The sequence below is a fragment of the Platalea leucorodia genome, assembly GCF_965183815.1.
Source record: "Platalea leucorodia genome assembly, chromosome: 19".
NCBI lineage: Eukaryota > Metazoa > Chordata > Aves > Pelecaniformes > Threskiornithidae > Platalea > Platalea leucorodia.
The window spans coordinates 6,788,320-6,808,649 of record NC_138841.1 but is presented as its reverse complement, the minus strand read 5'-3'; the positions used below and the strand labels follow the sequence as shown (position 1 = coordinate 6,808,649).

The window sequence follows — 20,330 nt, the reverse complement described above, 5'->3', positions numbered from 1 at the left end:
TTTTTCTTTGGGGGAGGGAGGGAGGATAAAGACAGATTTTACAATTGTAGGTGATGCTTCACTTTGCTTACAAGCTGAATTTTAAGAGACCTGAGTGTGCTAAATGGGATGGAAAAAAAGAAAGAGAGAAGAAATTCACTGAGAGGAGATGCAGCCACAAAGCCAGGCTGGGCTGGATGACGGAGGGAGAGCAATGCAGTGCTCTCCAAAGCAGAAAACTTGCAGATCGCAGCACGCAGCGGGGCCAGGCAGCAAACGGGGTACGAGGCGGTCTGTAAACAAGCCACGGAGTTTTCCATGACGTTTTCAAGAAACCCATCGCTTGCTAAAGTGCAGTATCTATGTAATCCTATTAATTCAAGCAAATATCACTTGATCTAAGCAGATCTTCAAAGAAACGGTCCTATGCATTCGATTTGCTTGCAATAAGCTTTCTCTGAGATACACGAAATAAGAGCAGCCATCATGTCAAGTTCAAGGCGCGCGTAAAGCAGAGCAGATTTTTCCCAGAGTTTCAGTTGCAAGCACAAGCAGCAGAATATAAATTGTCAGAGATGCGTACGTGAGAGTCAGCAAAAACACCGCCGAAGTTTACAGTTCCCAGAGCCAGAGACAAGTGTGTCCTGCTGCCGCAAGAGAGCTGCAGGCTCGTGATTCGTGCATTAGCTAGAAAGAAGCTGGGAATGGAATGATGAACCTGGCTCCCACTTAAATCTTCCCGTTTTCAAGAAAACACCTATTAGTTGCTCTGTTAACTCTTTTAATCAGGACAGTGCAACACAAAGATGGATCCCGACTGCTCATCACCATCTCAAGGCAAAAGGAGCTGCAATAAAATACTCAGAGAAGGGGAGATTCAAAACAGGGCAACAGTAAGCCTGGATACACAAGCTGGTGAACGGGGAATACAAGAGCAAATCTGTATGTTAGAGAACCTGTGCCAGAGACAAAAAAAAATGAACATACTGTGGAGAGAAACCCCTCCCAAGTAACGGGTAAATGATGCAGAAAAAGAAATGACAATCTCCTGTTAATTGGTGCACAGATAGCAAGAACAGATGATGAATTTCTCCAAGAAACACAGAAGCTTCTGAGAATCCTTTTCCAATGCTGGTCTCCATCCTGTCCTTCCCGAACTCCTTCAAGCACTTAGAGACTGAAGCATTTGGGGCAAACACCCCCCCCCCCACGCGGAGCCCTTTGGCAGGGCATCGCCCAGTCCCGGAGGGAGCACCCAGAACCTGTAAAGCCGAAGTTTTACGTTTTCACACTTCAGTGACCCAGCACTGGGAAAGCACTCGCCTAAAAGACACTCACCTACGCGCATCAAAACTTGGCAATGAGTTTGGAAGCTAAACGTTCATTAAACGCTACAGCTGCCCTTTTGTCAAAGCGGATTCAAGGCACTTCAGCTTGCTGTCAGCACACCAAAACTTGAGCTGCACGCCCCCACGAGCTGTAGTGGGCCACGATGGGTTTTCCCCCGTCTCCATCAGGCCCTTCTCCAATAAACCCACACTCCCATAGCAAGCGCGGTAAGACTACGAGTCGGCAGACAGGAGCTACAGGGCACGGGGTCTCTGCGAACGCGGCGCTGCTGGTCGTGAACGGGGGTGATGCTTAGTGTGGCTCTGTCCTGGTCTCATCTGGGATAGAGTTCATTTTCTTCGTAGCAGCTGGTAGAGTGCTGTGTTTTGGGTTTAGGATGAGAATAATGTTGATAACACAGGGATGTTTGAGTGGTTGCTGAGCAGTGCTTACGCTAGGCAAGGGCTTCTCAGCTTCCCCTGCTCTGCCCGGTGCACAAGGAGCTGGGAGGGGGCACAGCCAGGGGGGCTGGCCCAGACTGGCCACGGGGCTATTCCATACCCTGTGGCCTCATGCCCAGTACAGAAACTGGGGGAAGAAGAAGGAAGGGGGGGGGATGTTCAGAGCGATGGCATTTGTCTTCCCAAGTCACCGTTACGTGTGATGGAGCCCTGCTTTCCTGGGAATAGCTGAGCACCTGCCTGCGATGGGAAGGAGGGAATGAATTCCTTGATTTGCTTTGTTTGTGCACACAGCTTTTGCTTTCCCTATTAAACCATCTTTCTCTCAACCTGTGAGTTTTCTCACTTTTACCCTTCCGATCCTCTCCCCCATCCCACCGGGGGGGAGCGAGCGCGCGGCTGCGTGGGGCTCAGTTACCGGCTGGGGTTAAACCACGACAGGCTCTTCTAGAGGAAAGCTTGCCAGGGGCAGGCACCGCTCTGCTGGCCCTCTCCGACTCCTCTCATCTCAGCCCAAATTCTTTTTCTAGTTTAGGAGTGACTCTGAACTACGCTCGCTAGACTAGAAACTATAGTGACAGTTTTCTTGGAAGCCAGGACAGACTGTTGGTTCTTCCAGCTCTGGACGATACGGGTAAGGGGAGCCAGGCGCAGGCTTGGCTTCCTGCACACAAAAAGGCGCGTTCAGCATACGGACAGCCGTACAGATATTCAGACTCTAAAACGTTTGGAAAAGCTTTTCTTAGCAGTACAATATCATTATTCCAAACGCTGCAGTAATTTCAAAAAAATCGTTATTGTACATCTCTCTCATACGTATATATATACACACATAAATATATATACACACACATAAATATATGTATACACACACACACAGAGAGTGAAAAAAGGAAGACAGAAAAAAAAAAAAAAAACCAGCAAAAGCCTCAAGTACTGATACTGTTCCCCTGGAAACAGTGGGAAAAGTACAGCATCCCAGCAATGCATTCCTACAAACTGGAAATTTGCCATTGGCTAAGAAACTCTCTATACGCTGGGGGAGGGAAGAGAAGCGAGCCCAGGTTTCGCAGGCAACAATGCTGACAGCAGTCCCCAAAATACAATTCCTTACGTGGGATCACAAAGTATGTACCCAGCAGCAAGTCACCCATCGACAGCTACATAGAATCGGTCAGAAAAAGCAACTTTCCTGCGTCCTCATCCAAGTCAGCAACAGCTTTCGGTCCTTCCCTGTATTTATCCCTCTGCTAACAGGTTCCATGCATCAGCCCACCGCAACTGAAAATAGTCATTAGAGAAACTGCCGTGGAAAGCTGGCTGCCTATAATTTGAGAAGAGCATCCAAGAGGCAGGAGAGGAGGGTAACGTGTCAGGCTGCAAGTGCGGGAGCTGGGAAACGAGGGGAGAGGCAGCCAGACAATGCCGAGTTATTTAAGAAGCTGAGGACGGAGGGATAACAAGATTTCAGGATCATGCTCTTAAAGCATTTCACAGCTGGCTCAGAAAGGCTTGGCTGAGTATTCACCATCTTCAGGCCTTTGCTTTTCTCTCTCAGGTTAGTTCTGGCTGTGGTGAGCTGTCGTTGTGTTTCAATCTGGACTGTGAATTCTCAACCCATGGAAGTTTAAATGTCTGAATTTCAATCATCTATTTACAGTACGATTAGCAGGTTAACAAGCACACGATGAAATTTTTTATTTGCAACAGCTTTGCTTTGCTCAACACATTCAGGTGCTGATCCGAGAGATTAAGAGCCTTCCGATCTTTGTCACTTGTTAATCAAAACAAGTACCCTTTATCCCTCCTCAAAACTCACGCTTTGATGTGATGTTTACAATGGGTTGAGGTTACACGTATGGCAGCCGATGCTCTAAGACTACTTCCCATCATCCAGTTCTTGACGATTTTATGCGTGCTTTCCCATCTGCCCATGTTCATCTCTTTGTATGCCCTTCAGAAAGCAGGGCTGCTGCTTTCGTGCTGTATTCCTACAGCAGCCAGCTCCACGCTCGTCCTCTGCAGGCTGGACTACGGCAATACAAAGCGAGCAGCGCTCTAACTGCAGCCGCGGGTGGGAAGGCAGCCCGGCCGGCTCCCAGCCCCAGGCGCTCTGTCGTTCCTCTGCCAGGAGAGGAAACCACGGCATTGGTACCTACTGAGAAAGAGTTTGGGGCTCAGGGAGACAGCACATAGATTGGAAGCTTTTAAATGATCGATATTATCCCTTTGCATGAATTAATGCCACTCAACATCACGGTAAAAAGTGCAAAGGCAACAAACATCACATTCCTTAAACCGGCTGCCTCGGCTGGAGAAGGCTTGCTGTTGCTGTGAACCTAGACCTTTAAAGTTTGTCCATAAAAAGGGAAAATGTACGTGTTTAAAAACAAGAAAACAATCCAGGAAATTTTTCTGCAAGAGAAAAGCAAAGAGTGCTGCAAACACAAACCAAAGCAAGCCAGCAACGCCTTCTCCCTGCCGAACCTCCCGTTAGTTGGTGAATGCATTGGCTGCGACCGCCACAAGCTCAAAGCTTTCCAGGCTGGAATATTCTGCGAGGGGTTTGTGTTCAGCATAGGACATTAGGTGTCAATATACGGCGCTGAGCAGCTTGTCACTGCGTCGCAGAACAGCGCGCACTACTCTGCAGTCCCCACGGCCTGCCTCTTTGCATTAAAAAAATCGCTGCATGAGACGGAGCGGGATGAAACTCCATCTCCCGCCAGCTGATGAACGGACTGCAGGCAAAGATGCGAGCGTCCGGCCTCTATCAGTATTTCTCATTTTCAAATGAGCCAACACAATTTCACATTTTAAACAACCTCAAGCAGACCTATTACAGCTTTCCAAAAGCTAGTTTAGACAGTCCGAAACAGGGCAGGAAACCTCTGGGGGGGGGAAAAAAATCACTCGGCAAAAATCGGCATATTTGGGAACTTGCCTTTTGCAACTAAAAATGAAATAAAATCCAAACTTGAGGATGATAAAGAAGATGCAGCTCCTGAACTAGATAAGCCTTAGGAGAGATGCTGGCTTGGCAAGCACATCCGAGCAGCCTTCGCCCGCCACCTCGTGGAAGCAGCCACGGCAGAGACGCCCGAGCGGTCTCCAGGAGGAGCAGGCATCAGCCCCAGCTGAATTACAGAAACCATTGCCGAATATGAATAACGTATACAAGATTTCCATTTCCTACTGAGCTAAGATTGCAATTTCTTAGCATGTGGCAGTGGCTTTGGTTCAATTTCAAGTGTCCACTCTTCTCAGGGACAGAAGATTTATTAAGTTTGCTCCAAAACTTTCCCTATAGAAATCCCAGGGTGGCTACGCGGCTTCTCCACCTGTAACATCCACGGGTCGGTGCTGTGGAGCAAAGGATTTAACAGAATAGCTGACTTTGTGCTAAATGAGCTCTCAGCTGTACTGTCACACAGTATCGCCACAAATATTTCACGTCGCAGTATTTCTTTAGTTTAATGGCCATTTTTGGACGCAGGGAAGTACTTGAACATGTCGAAGTCAGTAAACGCCCATACCCTGAACATCCAGGTAAGGGAACCCAGATGGAGCGGGAGCCCTGGCTGCAGAACTGGCCATCAGACAAATGTGCTGTTAGACACAAGGATTAAATACGTCAAACGCGTCAGTGGTTACAATTAGTAAGCAAAGAGGAACTGCACACCAATTCTGCACGTAGACCGGGACGGGGAAAGGCAGTTTTACCTTCTGCTTGCTCCATGCTGCCAAGCTGCAGTTCTTTTACATTGGTTAGCTCAAGTGGTCCCTGCTTCGCTTCCTTGACCATTCCTGGAGGATCCCGCATATATTCCCGCTTTGAGTTAGCAGGCCAACCTACAGCCGGGGCTCCTCCGCCCAAAGCAAATGCCAAAATATCCCCCCCGCCCTTCCCCTGAGCACTGGATAAAGTCAGCCGGCAGCTGAGCACGCAGCAGCACCCCTGCTCGCCTTCTTTACAGGAAAGAGGGCTCAGCAGCAGTGACCCCCATCCCACACCTCGACCTTTTTCCAAATAAAAATGCAGCCTGATTTCTGATACAGCAGGAGCAATCTCGCCTCTTCCCAACATGGACAACCCGATGGCCGGCAGAATTGCTGCCCTCCCACGTCATCTGCACCAGCAGCCTTTTTAAAAAAGGACAACTTTATCTGAAAGAGATTAACTGCAGAAGCGTGGCAGATAAATGCTTTCAACAGCAGGTGCCAGATGATTGTTCAGTTCTTCACCAGAGAGAGACCTCTTAACTTTTTGTTGTCCGCTGCGTAGTGCGGATGGGAATCTGCCCCTCGCCGTGCAGCAGCGCTTTGCACGAGTGTCCCCACCACCCCGCTTCCCGGGGACCCTTCCCAGGGGAATTAAGACCACTCAGCTTTACATCAGTCAGGGACACGGATTACAGAGTCAAATACTACCGAAAAGCCCCCAAGGTGGTAGCGAGACAACGCTCACGGCTTTTTCTACCAGTTCCTCGCAAGTGACATTTAAATCCCATAGTTTCACTTTTCCAGAGACCGGGGTTTCTTATTTTTTTGGCAGATAATAAGGGTTAACAGACATATCGGGCATCTGTGTTCACCCTAGAGGAGTCATGCTCTGAATTTGGACAGGACAAGAATCACGAGGTAAAAGGACTTGCCAAAAATTGTTCATCTAACAGCACTGGTGGAGGAGGATTCAGTTATTAATATATTATTAGTATATGCTACTATAATTAGCAGCTGGATCCTTAGAATGAAGGAACGAAGAATGAAAAATAAATTCCTCTTGGGAATGAAGCAGAAAAGAGAAATGTTTGCTAGACACATTCACCTTGCGTGTCAGTGAACTTTCTTCACCTGAAAAAAATTTCTAGGGGACACCTGGGGGGAAGATGCCCGGCTGAGCACAGCCGTCAGCCCCCGAGCTGCCAGGAGAACAAGCCCACCTCACTCCTGTTCTTGACGTATCTGAAAAACTGGTCAGCGTGCATGAAAAAATAAGGAGGAGAGCGCGGTGTCTCCTGTCTCTAACTAACAGCTTGCCCAATGGCAAGGGCCACCACCGTGCTGGAACCTTCCCGAGGAACAGGAAGAACAAATACATATATAGTATAAAGAAAGTGGCTGGGGGTTGGGGAAAGAGAGGAAGGACAAATTAAAATCCTAATTTTTACAAAACCAGGCCAGATTTCAAATTCAGGAGTGTCCTTTTAAGCTGGTCACACAACTGAGAACACAGACTTGGGAGCCGCCTTGCAGAAGTTCCTGGGCAAAGCTTGTCCTACCCCATGCGACAGCTAACCACGAGCTGCGGGATGCACGGTAGCCTTGCAATCTGTCCTGGGAACCAAAGCTTTCATACAATACGAAAGGCTTCAGCAAGACCCAGACCTTCCTTTCAGCACCAGATGTTTCATGGCAAAGTCACGTTGCAGCTTGGCAAGGTCTCCTGCAGACCCCTCCGCGCGCAGGGGACGCAGCCCCCAGCAGCCCCCAGCAGCCCCCAGCAGCCCCCAGCAGCCCCCAGCGCTGGAGGAACCCTCTCGAGAGGGGCTGCAGCACAGGACTGCGGCAGAAGATGTGGCCACAGAGCCCTGCGCTGAAACTACACGGGCACAAGGTCGCAGCTGAACTTTGCAAAGGAGCTTTCGGTGGCACTAGAGGCCGCTGTCATCCTGGATGAAGGCGGATAATCCGCCAGCGGGCTGGAACCACCAGGACCCCCGGAGTCCCCACCACCTGCTCGCACCAAGCGGAAGCCAAAAGGGTGTTAGTTTTGCACCAGGGTCTACGTGAGACGCTGTAGGCACAGCATCCACGCGCTTGTAGTTCACCCTTAGCAGAGCCAGGGCCGTTTTGAGTTGAGCTGGACAAATGCATTTGCAATGTGAGACAATTTGATGCTGGCAGGAGCTCATCAAAACGGCCAAGCAGCAAATGTTCATCACTGCCTCCCAAACTCCCATGAAAAAGAAAAAGAAATTGCCTGGCAAAAATATTGACTCTGGAAGATGGCATGTTTCCAGCCTCTCAGCACCAGCACGCCGCAGTGCTGCAGCGGAACGAAGGGAGGCTGAACGTGCAGCTGGGTACATGTAAATACGCACAGCGGCGGCTTGGCGGAAGGTCCAGGCCGGGCGGCTCCAGCTGCAGGCAGCCCTTTCCCGGGGCCGGCCAGGCAGACAGACCGCACCGCGCTCCTCCCAACGCCCGTCTCCTGCGCTGCCGCCTTTTCTGTTTTTTCTTTCCTCCCCTCTGTAACGACCTGAGGCATGATGCACGCTATTTCCCAGCTACTGGAGCGTTTGCTGACCAATTTAGCTCGCATACAGCAGCAGGTAAAACACCACGGGTGAAGCGCTACGGTGGGCCAGGGCAAGGCTTGCCTGCCACAAAGGATGCAAAACAGCACTCCAGAGCACTTTGCTGGTTGCTCCTCCCCAGACCCAGCAGTCTCTTCTGCTTTAACCTTTTGGCTTCACGCAGATAATTTAAGACCACAAGTTAGGAGACATCCCTGTGATCTAATATTAGATGATAAGCTTGTTTATGTTTTTGTTGCTAAGAGAAAGCTGCAGCTTTGGAAACACTGAAGCAGACCAAATGCTACTGCAACAGCTGCCAGCGGGAACTGAAATCCATACATTGCTTCCCTGACAACTGTTTGCCATTTTCCGTTTTTATTTTATTTTACTGGAATTGGTCTCCTTCCAAAATAAGCTCTTCCCATTTAGGTGACCTCTCCTGTTTCTCTAGGTCCGTGTTTCCTAGTTCAAAATGTGCAGGCAGCTCCCCAGTCAGCGTATCCCGCTGTTAGAACGTGCGTTCATAAATAAGGTTTCCTCCACCCACGAGCACAATGCATCATTGCTGTGCTTTTCTTTCCTCTCGGTAGTTTCAAAGCATCAGTTAAAGGTGGGAGGAATTTTCTGGCGTTTCTCTTTACATTACCATAATTCATAGGAGACAGTTCTCTAATAAAATGCAGGAGACTTAAACAGATCTTCTATATTATTTATAGAAACTGATTCGGCAATAAATGCCAATGCAGTAATATGAATAGATGCTCTTTTGGGCATCTACAAGTGCTATCGCAGTCAAGTTCCCTGTCTGCAGCCAGTGCCAAAAGTCTGGTGGGTTTTGTGGAGCCCACTTCTCCTGGGAAAAATCGAAAGCTTCTGCAACTCGATTCTGGGCTTGCCAAAATGGAGATACTGTTGTGAAACAGCCTGAAGTGTGAACTGAAAGCACAATACTTGCTCTGTCCTCTTTTGCATAATCTCACTTTGCACCGGGAGTATCTTTTGGCAGCTCATCTCAATTCAATTGCAAATGACACCAAGCCAACTGACCCCTAGCAAAATGACAAGGAGTGTACAGAGGCTAATATTAAACCTAAGTGTTCTTACAGACAAAGATACTCTGCAGTAGCTATTTCAAAGCACGTCCCTGCATACCGAGTTGATGAATGTCGCTCACGCAGAATGCTTGCAATACCTTCAAAGCGCTCCCTCTGCTAGCTCGGGAAAAAAGGAAAAAAAAAAAAAAGCCCAAACAGTATTAAAAGTTTGAGTATTTTCCAACTAGCACAGACCACCTTCCTTCCCGGATCTGCTGCAGCTGAAGCAAAGAGAAGCCGGCAGCAAGCACGCCCTCCCTCCACGGGAGAGGCCAGGTAGCTGGCTGCAGACAACATCGTGCTGCTGAGCTCCACCATCTTCATCTTTGCAAGCTGATAATTTCCATTAGTGCTTTTCACATCCTTTGGCTTCAGGCCATTTAAAATATGTCAGAATACCATCTCCAGCCAGGAAGGTCTGTATTTTAAGAAGTTGTTATTTTAGTTTGGAAGAATCTAGTTACTGAAAACACTCCTCGAACTGGTTGCTAGTTAGAAATACACAGTTCATTGCTGCATTTTATTTATTACCATTTACTTTCATCAGAAGAGACAGATTTTGCAAAAGGTAATCTGTTGGCAGGAATAAATATGGATGATCTGATATTCTGTACTTAAACGCACAAGGTAAATTTCCTTTGAAAAGAGCACCGGCTACCCCAGGTTTACATTTCCCCAGTCCCAAAATAACATCATACGATAAGAAAGAGATACCACCACTTAGATTCAGAGTAATTCAAAATGCTGCTGCTGCCGGGACAGCCTCGGTTGCACAGGGTAGACTTCTACCTCTGTGCCAAGTCTTCCTTTATAGTCAATCAAAAGAAACGCAGGCTGCCCGAGTGCGGTCCATCCACTCCTGTACCGCACATCTACACGCTCCAGGAATGTTCGTCTTCTCCCAGTAGCTACAGAGGGAGCCTAGGGGACTCGTGCAGCAAAGGTCCCTCCATTGGGGCATACGGAAACTTCACTGAGCAGAATCAGAGGGATGGATTTTATCTGAACGTGTCTCAGTCCAACGCTCTTTCTCAGATGGGATTCATGTTACAGAACCTACTGCAAGCGGCTACCGGGCTGTCTGTCCCTCCATACAGAGAGGCCTTAGGGACTGAGATTAGCAGCTGAGAGGACTACTGAAGAAAAAAGGCTGAGATGCTGAAAAGACAAGTAGAAAATTATGAAACTCAATTTAACCTACAATCCAGCGATGACTCAGTTCAAAACCTTAAGATGGAGCAGGGGCAACGGCCTGTTAACTGCACACAGCACCTAAGAAACCGTTCTCGCACCCCCACCATCACCACCACGTGAGACCTGATGACAGAGGAGGACCACCACACACCGGCACTCTGCTCACTAACCTTCTGCGCTCCCTGGCTTCCTCAGCTGAGAAGTCCTTTCCTGTAGTGGAGGCAGCACCGGCATTCGCAATACCGTTAGCAGAGCCGAGTATAGCACGATTTGTGATTACACCTAGGGGGGTGCTAGCAGAGATGCCCTCTGTATTTTTCTCTACAGCAGAATCAGTTTGTTGCCTGAAAGGGGCTCTGAAATAGAGAAGACATAATGGAAAGCAAAGCAAGTGAACTCGACCGCTGACCGAGACCAGCCACCTCCAGGGAGCATTGCCAGTTCATTCTCCTCGTTCTAGACTCGTGTTTTTGTAGAGAGCAGCACACATTCAAATGAGGTTTTAAAAACTTGAAGAATAAGCAGGAGGAATTCATAGTCTTCACACCCCTGTTTGTAGCAAAAATGATTAGAAAATGTACCTGGTGAATAAGCAGAAGGAATGAACTCTGAGAGCTTGTGCACTGAACGCCCAAGAGCAGCCTGAGCAACGCATTGCGTCTCTGACGGGGTAGCAAGAGGGCACAATCGCCCACTCCGGTGGGTGAAGAAGCTAAGGTCACACACGGGCTGCAAACTGCCTGCTGGTGCATAGGCACTACTGAAACCGTCCAACCTAACCATTCTGGGCTTTCTTATCGGTGCTTCCCATGTGGAAGCACATTTCCAATCCATAATCCACTCCAGAATTCAGAACTTCCAACCCAAATGCTGATTTTCTGCAGCGTTATCTCAGCTGTGAGCCGTTACCTGGTATATTGGCGGGCTGATGCAGTAGTGTTCGCACCGAGAGATGTGGGACAGGAAGAGACAGGTTGCCACGGGGTGCCCAGGGAGGTAGATGAACCCATGGTAGTGGGTGAGGTAGCTAGAGATGTATTGCGACTGGCTGAAATGTAGGGACTGCTGAGGTCACTACTTCTACCAAATGAAGCACTGTAAAACATCACAAAATCACGTCCTTCAGAGCACAGTAAATATTCAACAGAACATCACCACAGCTGGGCTCTCAGCTGGAAAGGGAGCAAGTATTACATCTTAGCAAAACGTTTGCAAGGAGATTAGAGAACAGCGGAGTCGCTGCAGGTTGCTCACGCAGGCTGGCGCTAGCAGCACCCCGCTTAGCTAAGCCCAGCGGAGTTTCAGTGAGAGAATAACGGCGTGGAGGTGAATCGGTGAAGATCAGGGAAGGGAAAAACCCTACTGCAGTGAAAGCGGTGCATGGAGAGCACCCCTGCGTACTGGGGAAAGGCAGAAACAACGAGCAAGGATGAGGTTGCTTAAAGCAGGGAAGGAGAGAGTGACATAAGCAGGTCTGGCTGCATCACCTCCTAAGGATGCCCAGGACTTCCAGTTTTAAGAAATTGTCTTCAGTGGCTTAAAGCTTTGGCAAAGATGACCGGTTCAGGCTTTAATTTTCTTTAAGGCATGTTTGGCACAAACTCTGTATTTCTGGAAAATAGCTAGCAAAATTGTCCAAAAATATTCAAGAATGAGTAACGGAAATACATATTTTGCCAGTTTAAAACAAACCCCTTAAAACCATTATTACTGAAAAGCTCTAAGTGTTTAAGTGCTCCTACTTTGGAGAAGAGACAGGAGAAAAGGCGGAGGGCTCTCCTACGAGGACGCACCCTTTCGCTTTTTCAGAGAAAACCCACCCCAAGTGGGCGAAGTTGCACAGACTTGATGAAATCTGGCAAAATCTCCTTGTTGCATGTGCCGGAGCCCCACAGACGGGCTGCTCGTTGTCTGCACAGAGCAAACGAGCACGCATGCATGACCTAGGACCCTGCCACGCCTTTCCCAGCAACTGGTATTCCTGGTTGCTACTGGTCAGACTGGGCTGTCTGCAGGATCAAAGGCAAGGAAGACTGGAAGGCTGCCTCTCACCTCCCGCATCCTAATGACTCCCAAGCCAGCACACACGGAGCACGGAGGAAAGTGGTTGTACCAGGAATAAAAGCTGACCTAGAGCAAAAGCAGACCGGGACAAAGAGCTGCAGGTTTCTGGGAAAGCCAGGGACAACAGACTGGAACTGGAAGTCAACACTAGAGCAAGAGTCTGAGAGAGCAGCCCAAGGCTGAAATAAAACTTGAAAGGGGCAGGACAACAGCCAAGGACAGGAGGTCAGAGGAAGGATCCAGTCCAATCCACTTCTGCACCCAGTTTATAAATCAGTTTTATAAGCCAAGGCCCCCAGCCAGCCCAGGACAAGCAGCTGGTCCTTAGACAGCCAAAGGAGAGACTGGGGCATCCTGGAAGGCCTCCACGGGGAGGAACCTTACATTTGGGCTCTTCAGTTGATGGCTGTTTGCCATATCCAGGTCACAAAGGAACAAGTAAGTTATTGTCACCAGGTAGCAACCTCCACCGGACCCTAAACAAAGCTTCCTCTGGAAAGCCGGCCCCTGCCCGGAGCACCGGGGAGCGGGAAGTCCTGTTGGAAGCAAGTGCCTCCCTTCTTGGCGCTCTGCACCAGACGAAAAGGCCAAGCCCTGGAGACGGGCTGGGAGGAGGCGAGAGCGGGGAGCTAAGCCTGGCTGGTGTGGGCGTGCAGAGCAAGCAGCCATGAAGTTGCAGAAATGAGTGTACGGAGAAGACGATGGTAGGGGAGCGTGCGCCAGGGCAAGGAACAAGAGGAAGAGCAGGGGAAGAGGTGGTGGCAACCCTGGGGGGAGCTGGGTAGATGTGGCGCCATCCTAGGAGACCCCAAGGCAGAGAGGCTGCGGCACGAGGGGCGGCTGCAAAAAAGAGAAGGAACTTGGTCAGGAAGGGAGGACACAGGAGGGTTATTAAGTAAGACCTGGCAAGGACTGTCTTTCAGGTGGGAAAGGTGATGGGTGAAAAGGGGAGACAAGAGGGTGGAAGCAGCACCAGGTGCCTGGTAGAGCAGAGATGTGGGGGAGCTGAGAGGGGAAGATGGAGCAGGAATGGAGGAAAAGAGCGTGGTGATGGCGTTGTGACAACGTCTACGTGCACATGCCCTGGCTCGGAGAGACGTGGTGCTGGGGCATCGTGCTCACGCTCCTGCTCATGAGAAGGGAGCCGAGGCATTGCCAGCTCTACAGGAATTCACCTCCCCACCCCGTCACCTTGCACGGGTGGCACTGCACACGTTGCGGAGGACTCTAAGGCATTTATTCAATTGGTCACATTTGATGTGAACGGGACCAGAAAATTGCAAGAGAAAGGTTAGCTGGGGAATCTTGTTAATTAACAGCTGTGTTCATATGGATCTGCAAAAAGGAAGATTATGAATTTATGCTAAAGAATTTAACGTTAGAAATAAAAAAGGCACTGACACACTGCTACTCATTCTCTAACATAATCACCGTAACATAACCACCAGGGAATGAGCAATGAAATGGAAAGCAACATTTCAAATCAATAAAAAGAAATACTTTGGAAAACAGCTAAGGCAAGTAGAATTCAAAATCTTAAAGCCTTCAAAACCTTAAAAAGCTTCCACATATGCTAATAAAAAAGGTTTGCACAAAACCCCTAACTATTTTTTTGAACACGCTGCCATAGGGCATTGCAGAGATCAAAATAGGATTTGCTTATGGAAGTTGGCCACAGCGGTGGCTATTAAGAACAACAGTTAAGTATAACCCCTGGCTCCTAAAATCACGATTGCTGGAAGCAAGGAGAGCGTGGGAGGTGGAAGACTGCTCTGAAGTTATCCTCGCTTTTGCAACTTGTCCCTCAGAACCAGTCGCTGTCAGAAGCAGAGTCTGGGCTGCACGGACTGTTGGCCTGACTCGCTGTGATGGTTTTTATGCGAACAAAACCAGTAAGAAGGTGTATCTGCAAATATGTAAAATGAAGGAGAAGCTAACTGTGTGCAAAAGTGATTTCATTTTGGTGTGTGCGATCCCTTCCTGTGAGGCATCCCTTACGGCTGATGTCGAAGGAAGCATGCTGAATTAATCCAACCCGCTATGCCAGTTTTCCTCCAAATCCTTTCATATACAGGAGATGGAAACTGGCTGTTTGAAGGCCAATAGGCACTGAAATGGAGAACAGGCTGTCGGAACAGGGTTCTGTGAATTTTTGGGCTACTGGTACCCCTGCAGAGAAAGCAGAATGAATGACAGTCGCTACCGTTACAGAGACCACTTTAACATTTGCTTCAACTAAAGCTGAAGAACGTTTGCAACGTTGCTGCAAGTTATTTTGTCCCCTTTTAGAAGAAAAGCCATTTTCAACATCTTAAGATGATCTGATGCTGTTGTTTACTCTTTGTTTGGGAGTCAGTTAAAGCACTTATAGAACGTAACTAGGTACCTTTATTGAGATTAGTTAAATGCTAAGGTAAAGGGTAACTGCAGAGGTACAGAAGTCATCCTCTCAGTAACATCCACGTATGTCGTGTTCACTTTAATTCTTCCTCTCTCAGAACAAGCTCTTATCTTTTGGAGTTGCGTTCGGAGTTTTGTTAATAGTTGGCAATGACAAAGAGCTCATCCTTTAATAGGCAACCAGGTTCCCTTCCTCATCTTAGAGGCTGGTGCACAAGGCTGGAGAAATCAGGGGTTCAATCCAATTACATTTAATTTCTCTGTGCTCTTCTGTAGAAAACCATACGTGATAGAGGTCAAATTGATCATGGTTTTACCGTTTGTGCATACAATGCAAAACCATTGATCTCTTTAAAAAAAGTACACTTTATTTCTACCTGGCAAAGCTATTCTCTCTAATTGCTTGTAAACCAACGCTCTCCTATGAAAGGCCAGAATTCAGCCTTTGTGACAACAAATCGGTATTAGTGAAACACCACTGCCAGGCAAAGCCTTCGCTGGTCTCTGTACAGCTTATCAAGGAAATACAGTACAACTATGTGAATGCAATCACTAAATCTGGTTCGGGATTAGCCGAGATAAACAGTCAATGTTTGTAAAAGTTTAACGGACAGCCACGTCAGTGACGTTAGCGACTGGACTGTCTCTCAGATTAGGGAACAGTAATGCATGCCAGCAGCAAGAGACAAAAGTTTTCCAATGTAATCAGCCACGGCTGGTCAGACTGCCTTTAGAGAGAGACAAGCTATGGAGGCTGGCCTGTCATCATGTCCCAGGATAGATGTGAAGTCACTGGAATGGATCAGCAGATCCGAAGTCTACTGCTTGAAGTGGCTGTTTCACCTTTTGTGGAAATGGGTCTGCCTGTGCTCAGCAATTGGACAGACATACCCTAGAGCACAACTTACCTCTACCAGCCTAAGGACTAGAACACAAAAAATCCGCCTCTTCCCAAATATCTCAAGCAATTGTTCCATCTTCAGGACAGTTATTTAGTTCAGGGTCTGGAATTTGGTGAAACACAATCTAAAACCTTGAAATATTTCTGCCTTTTTCGTTAAGCACAGATCAAATGGCTTTGCGGCGTGACATGTTTATACATGCTGTTTTGATGGTTTCCAGTATTAGCTAAAATAAAAGTGAGGTGATGGCACTGTACATTGCAGAAAGGGCTGATCCTCCTCCTCACAACTGAGAGGAAAACTCAGTAATGTATTATTTGCCTTAACAGAGCAGAGCATTCATTCCCCTCACTCAGAGACAGCCATTATCTGGTACTTGAAGGAAACTGAGCCTCTGCCTTCCAAAGGGGTAAAAGATACTGCCAATTAAAGAAGTTATGCACAGGATTGCTTTCCTGATTCTGCTTGCCTAGTTTACCAACAATCAGCCTCGACAATTTCACATACGCTGTGTAGAAACTGCTTCCTTACTCCCACAAGAAAATGATTGGAGCCATCAGTCTCGCTGCTTAGCAAGTGCTGTAAGTCATGCCCAAGAACACTGCCACTTTGCTGATAATGGTGTCATAAACATGGACTAATATAAACCAAAATTAGAGATGAGCTACAACTTACCTGTCAATAGCTACTTGAACAATGCTTTCAAACTGTAATTACTTTATTCTCTTTTTATGATCAATTTTTGCTTTATTATCTAGCCATAATACTAGCATAAAACTGAGAAAACACTTTGCATTTGAATTATGTGAACAAGAATATTTAAATTCAGTTTAGCAATTTACAAATCAACAAAAATGATGGCCTTTAAAAATACCCTTTAGCATGACAAATGTCGGCAAGTCTTCATTTTTATTCCCTGCTCTCAGCAGAAGAGTGTCCCAAGGCCAGTTACGCTGATGCAGTAAGCAGCAAGCAGAAGGCTGAAGTTGGGAGGCGTGTTAAAAGTAGAACTGGCTGCCTGGGAACCCAGGTAAGAGAGAATTGGACATACCTTTTCAAGTAGGTAGATACGTAGGTAGTAGGTGCACCAGAATGGGGAGCTTCATTTCCCTTTGATTCATCCCTCCACGGCTGCCGGGTGTAAGAGCCGCTCCGCACTAGGTTAACAGCTGATTCTCTAAGGCAGGAGAGAGCGCAAGGTTTGTTTAGAAAAACTTCGGGCATCTGCTTTTGGCTCCTTTACAGTTCCACAACACAAATCCTTCCCGTACACCTACGGGCACCGTTGTCACAGGTGACACAACTCACTGGAACGCCTCTTCTGGCCTTAACATCAGTTTCTGTTATTGCCAGCTGCATTACTTAAGGATCGCCAGATGATGTGATGTTGTGCGTAACGAGGAACAAGATCCTTTTTAGTCAGAAAACTTGCAATTGAAATTTAGATTGTCCATAAAAGTAATTTAACATATTAAATAACGTCATTTGATATTCTCTCTGTTGTATCAAACAACATTGCGTAAACGGACAGATATTGCAACTGCAGGGGAAGTTTTTATTCTTGAGGCATCCAAGCAATGACAGTAAAGCAATGCAGTATGGCAAATCCTTTGCTATACTTAGCAGCAGAAAACAACAAACAAAATACTTAGCAATACCTAAAACTACTGGACAAGTTATCAATGAATTACTAGTAGTCCTATTTATCATAGTCATCTGAAATCAGGGCTCCTTTCCCTAACACACACTTTGGCAGTACGTCCTATTCTTTTCTAGTCTCGGACAGGACCTCGAGCTCGTAATGCAACACAATTCACTCATCAGCCCGCAATTATTTTTCAGTTGCCGTGTCCATGTTGATGCTCTTTCAGACACCTGTGGGTTCCACGAAGTGAAACTCAGCTGCTTTGAAAGGAAAGAATATTGGGAAAAGTCTGCACCACACAGTATGTCTGGGCACCATCTGTTCATGGAGGCCAATTCTCCTCGTTCCCTACTTTACCAAGCAAAGGACACTTCGCAGCAGTCAGCTGGATATGCCACTCAATACGAGCCACTGCCAAAGCCGAGCCACTGCCAAAACCGCTCAAGCTTATCAGCAGATACAAATTGTCTGCTAAACTCCAACTCACAGTGGCTGGCTGAGCTTAAGCAAGAACGCAGCAGGGAGGTTCCAGCGACAGATCAGCAAAGAATCCCAAACTGTGCTGAAATTCTCTCAGGGTGGTCATCTGCCGTGACTGCTTCACAACAATTACAGTTCACGATGGCTTCTCTGTATGTGCCTTTCTACCACGATTGTGGAAGTGGCTGGAAATCAGAGATCCTACAGATCAGAGATAGCTCTTGATATTGTGAATTCCCATGTACTTGGGACTGCTGAGAAAAATGTATGAAGCATGAATATAGAAAAAAGGTATTCCGGAGGAACTATCGACAGGACAGATGCTGAGCATTAAGTTTAGTCAGTCTCACCTGTTTTCTTTTTCTTCTATATCGCTCATACTGCTTAGTCTTCTGGGGGCTATTGTGGCAAGATAGCTCTTGTTGTCTTTATCCTGGTGAAGCAGAAGAAATACTTCAGCTGCACATCTGTTACACTGCCAGCATGTTCAGTGACAGCTAAATTCATTTTCAAATTTCTTCAACTAAGAAAGCATTCTCCTGTCTAACGACAACTGGTTTAAGGCATTTTCTTGGGCAATACGTACCACAGCATAGAAGTATCAGTTCTGAAAATTTCCTGAAGAGCACGCAAGTGAATAAAAGCAGCTTCTAACTAGAACTACTTATAAATCATAGAATCACAGAATAGTTTGGGTTGGAAGGGACCTTTAAAGGCCATCTAGTCCAACCCCCCTGCAATGAGCAGGGACTCTTCAACCGGATCAGGTTGCTCAGAGCCCCATCCAACCTGATCTGGAACGTTTCCAGGGATGCAGCATCTACCCATGGGCAGCAAAGTTACAGCTAGCAAATACGTGGGACGGGATTCACAAATACAGCTGGTGGATACAGGAGGAATCCATATAGATGACAGCGAAGGAGAATTTCCACTACAGGTATGTGCTACACTGTCTGGATTAGATATTTTCTCGTAAGGAACAGGCCATGCCAAACCAGCAGCCCTTGTTCACTGGCAGCCCACTCCAAACTGAGCAGGAATTAGGTCAAAGGGGCACCGAACTCCTGTTCTACAACAACAACTGATAGGATAGGAATAATTTTCAGAAGAAAAAAAAAGAAAGAATGAAAGACACCTAATTTGTTATGGATACAAAACCCAGCAATAACTCAAAACAAAAGGGAAAGGGTCTTAAACCTGTGAGGTAAAGTCTGCTCAACTGGGATGCACTAAAACATCTTTGCTGAGAGCCAAACCTTTTCTTTGTTGTCTAATAATGCAGATATCCGAGGACTTGACGAAGAACGATAGATAGAAGAAGTCTTATCTCTCTGCGCCTCACGAGTAGCAGCGACTTCACTCAACATGTTGTGACTGCCAGTCTTCCGTAGCCCCAGCCGCCACGACGAAGGTGACTCATCCTTCTGCTCGTCTGACTTGCTGAGCCAACTGAACTGTAGAGGAGAAAAAGGGACATCTGGAAGAAGCAAGAGCACTGCAAGGCACAATCTAAGTTTTGAAAGTGTTTCAACAAGCCTCAGTTTTTGTTGGGCTACACCTGTAAACGTAAGACGGAGTGACTTTGATTTCCTGCTTGGCTTAATTACAGGAGCTGGAGGTGAACTCACAGGGATGCAAACTGCTGTAGTGCCCTGAGCCCCAAGGACAGACCGTGAAAGAAATCTTGTGTCATTGTGCAGCTCCCTGTGCCTACACAATGCCCTCCTCCAGCTTTGCAGAAAGACTATAAGGAACAATGAAGCTTTTCTTAGCACCTGTTTAGGAAGGGGGAATTATTCAATAAAGGCAGAAAACCAAAAAAAGTAATCGACCCTTTTGGGACTAGCTGCAAATAAAACCCTTACACAGATCAAACTGGAGAGAGTCCAGGAGAAGTCATTGAGATCATCAGGGAGCTGGAGCACAAAACACATAAAGGGAGAGACTGAGGAAGCCTGGCTTGTTTAGCATGGAAAAGAGAAGGCAAAGAAAGGATGTAATTGCTCTGCTACTTGGGGGGGGTGGGGTTTACAGGGGATATGGAACCAGACTTCTTCTCAACAGTCTACAGTGAAGGGAGAAGAAGGAACAGATACAAGTTCCAACGTGGGAAATCCCAGCCGACATGAAGGAAGACATACCTCCCGGTAGGAGCGATGCTGCACTGGGACAGGGAGCAAGAGAGCGGGACATCTCCATCCTCAGAGACTTTCAGTACTCGGCTGAGCTCAGGTAGTTCAAAGCAGCATGACATAGGCTTGCAGCTGGCCCTGCTTTGAGTAAGAGGCTGGACTACGGGACTACGCCCGTTCTAGCTTAAACCTTCCTATGGCCAGGTAACTGCATATTCTATACGTACTACAGAATGGACCTTCGTGCTCTTTGTTACATGAAGCACTTCTGACAAGCATATATCATTCCTCAAATATACAACTGCTTAAAATGTACAACTTTAGTTATTGTTATCAAGTCTTACAGAA

General features: G+C 47.3%; 1 protein-coding gene across 3 annotated transcripts in view; it reads right to left on the bottom strand.

Moving 5' to 3' along the window:
• Positions 1 to 20,330, bottom strand: part of PPP1R12B (protein phosphatase 1 regulatory subunit 12B) — a gene marked incomplete at its 5' end in the record, with an annotated part of 128,700 nt that overhangs the window by 54,780 nt on the left and 53,590 nt on the right. Inside the window, 5 exons of one of the 3 annotated variants that reach the window (XM_082330073.1) lie at positions 10,530 to 10,715; positions 11,269 to 11,454; positions 16,777 to 16,902; positions 18,201 to 18,283; positions 19,107 to 19,304. In XM_082330073.1, the coding sequence (XP_082186199.1) occupies positions 10,530 to 10,715; positions 11,269 to 11,454; positions 16,777 to 16,902; positions 18,201 to 18,283; positions 19,107 to 19,304 (779 nt within the window). The remainder of the gene's footprint in view (positions 1 to 10,529; positions 10,716 to 11,268; positions 11,455 to 16,776; positions 16,903 to 18,200; positions 18,284 to 19,106; positions 19,305 to 20,330) is intronic. The other 2 variants (XM_082330074.1, XM_082330075.1) reach the window with 2 other exon arrangements.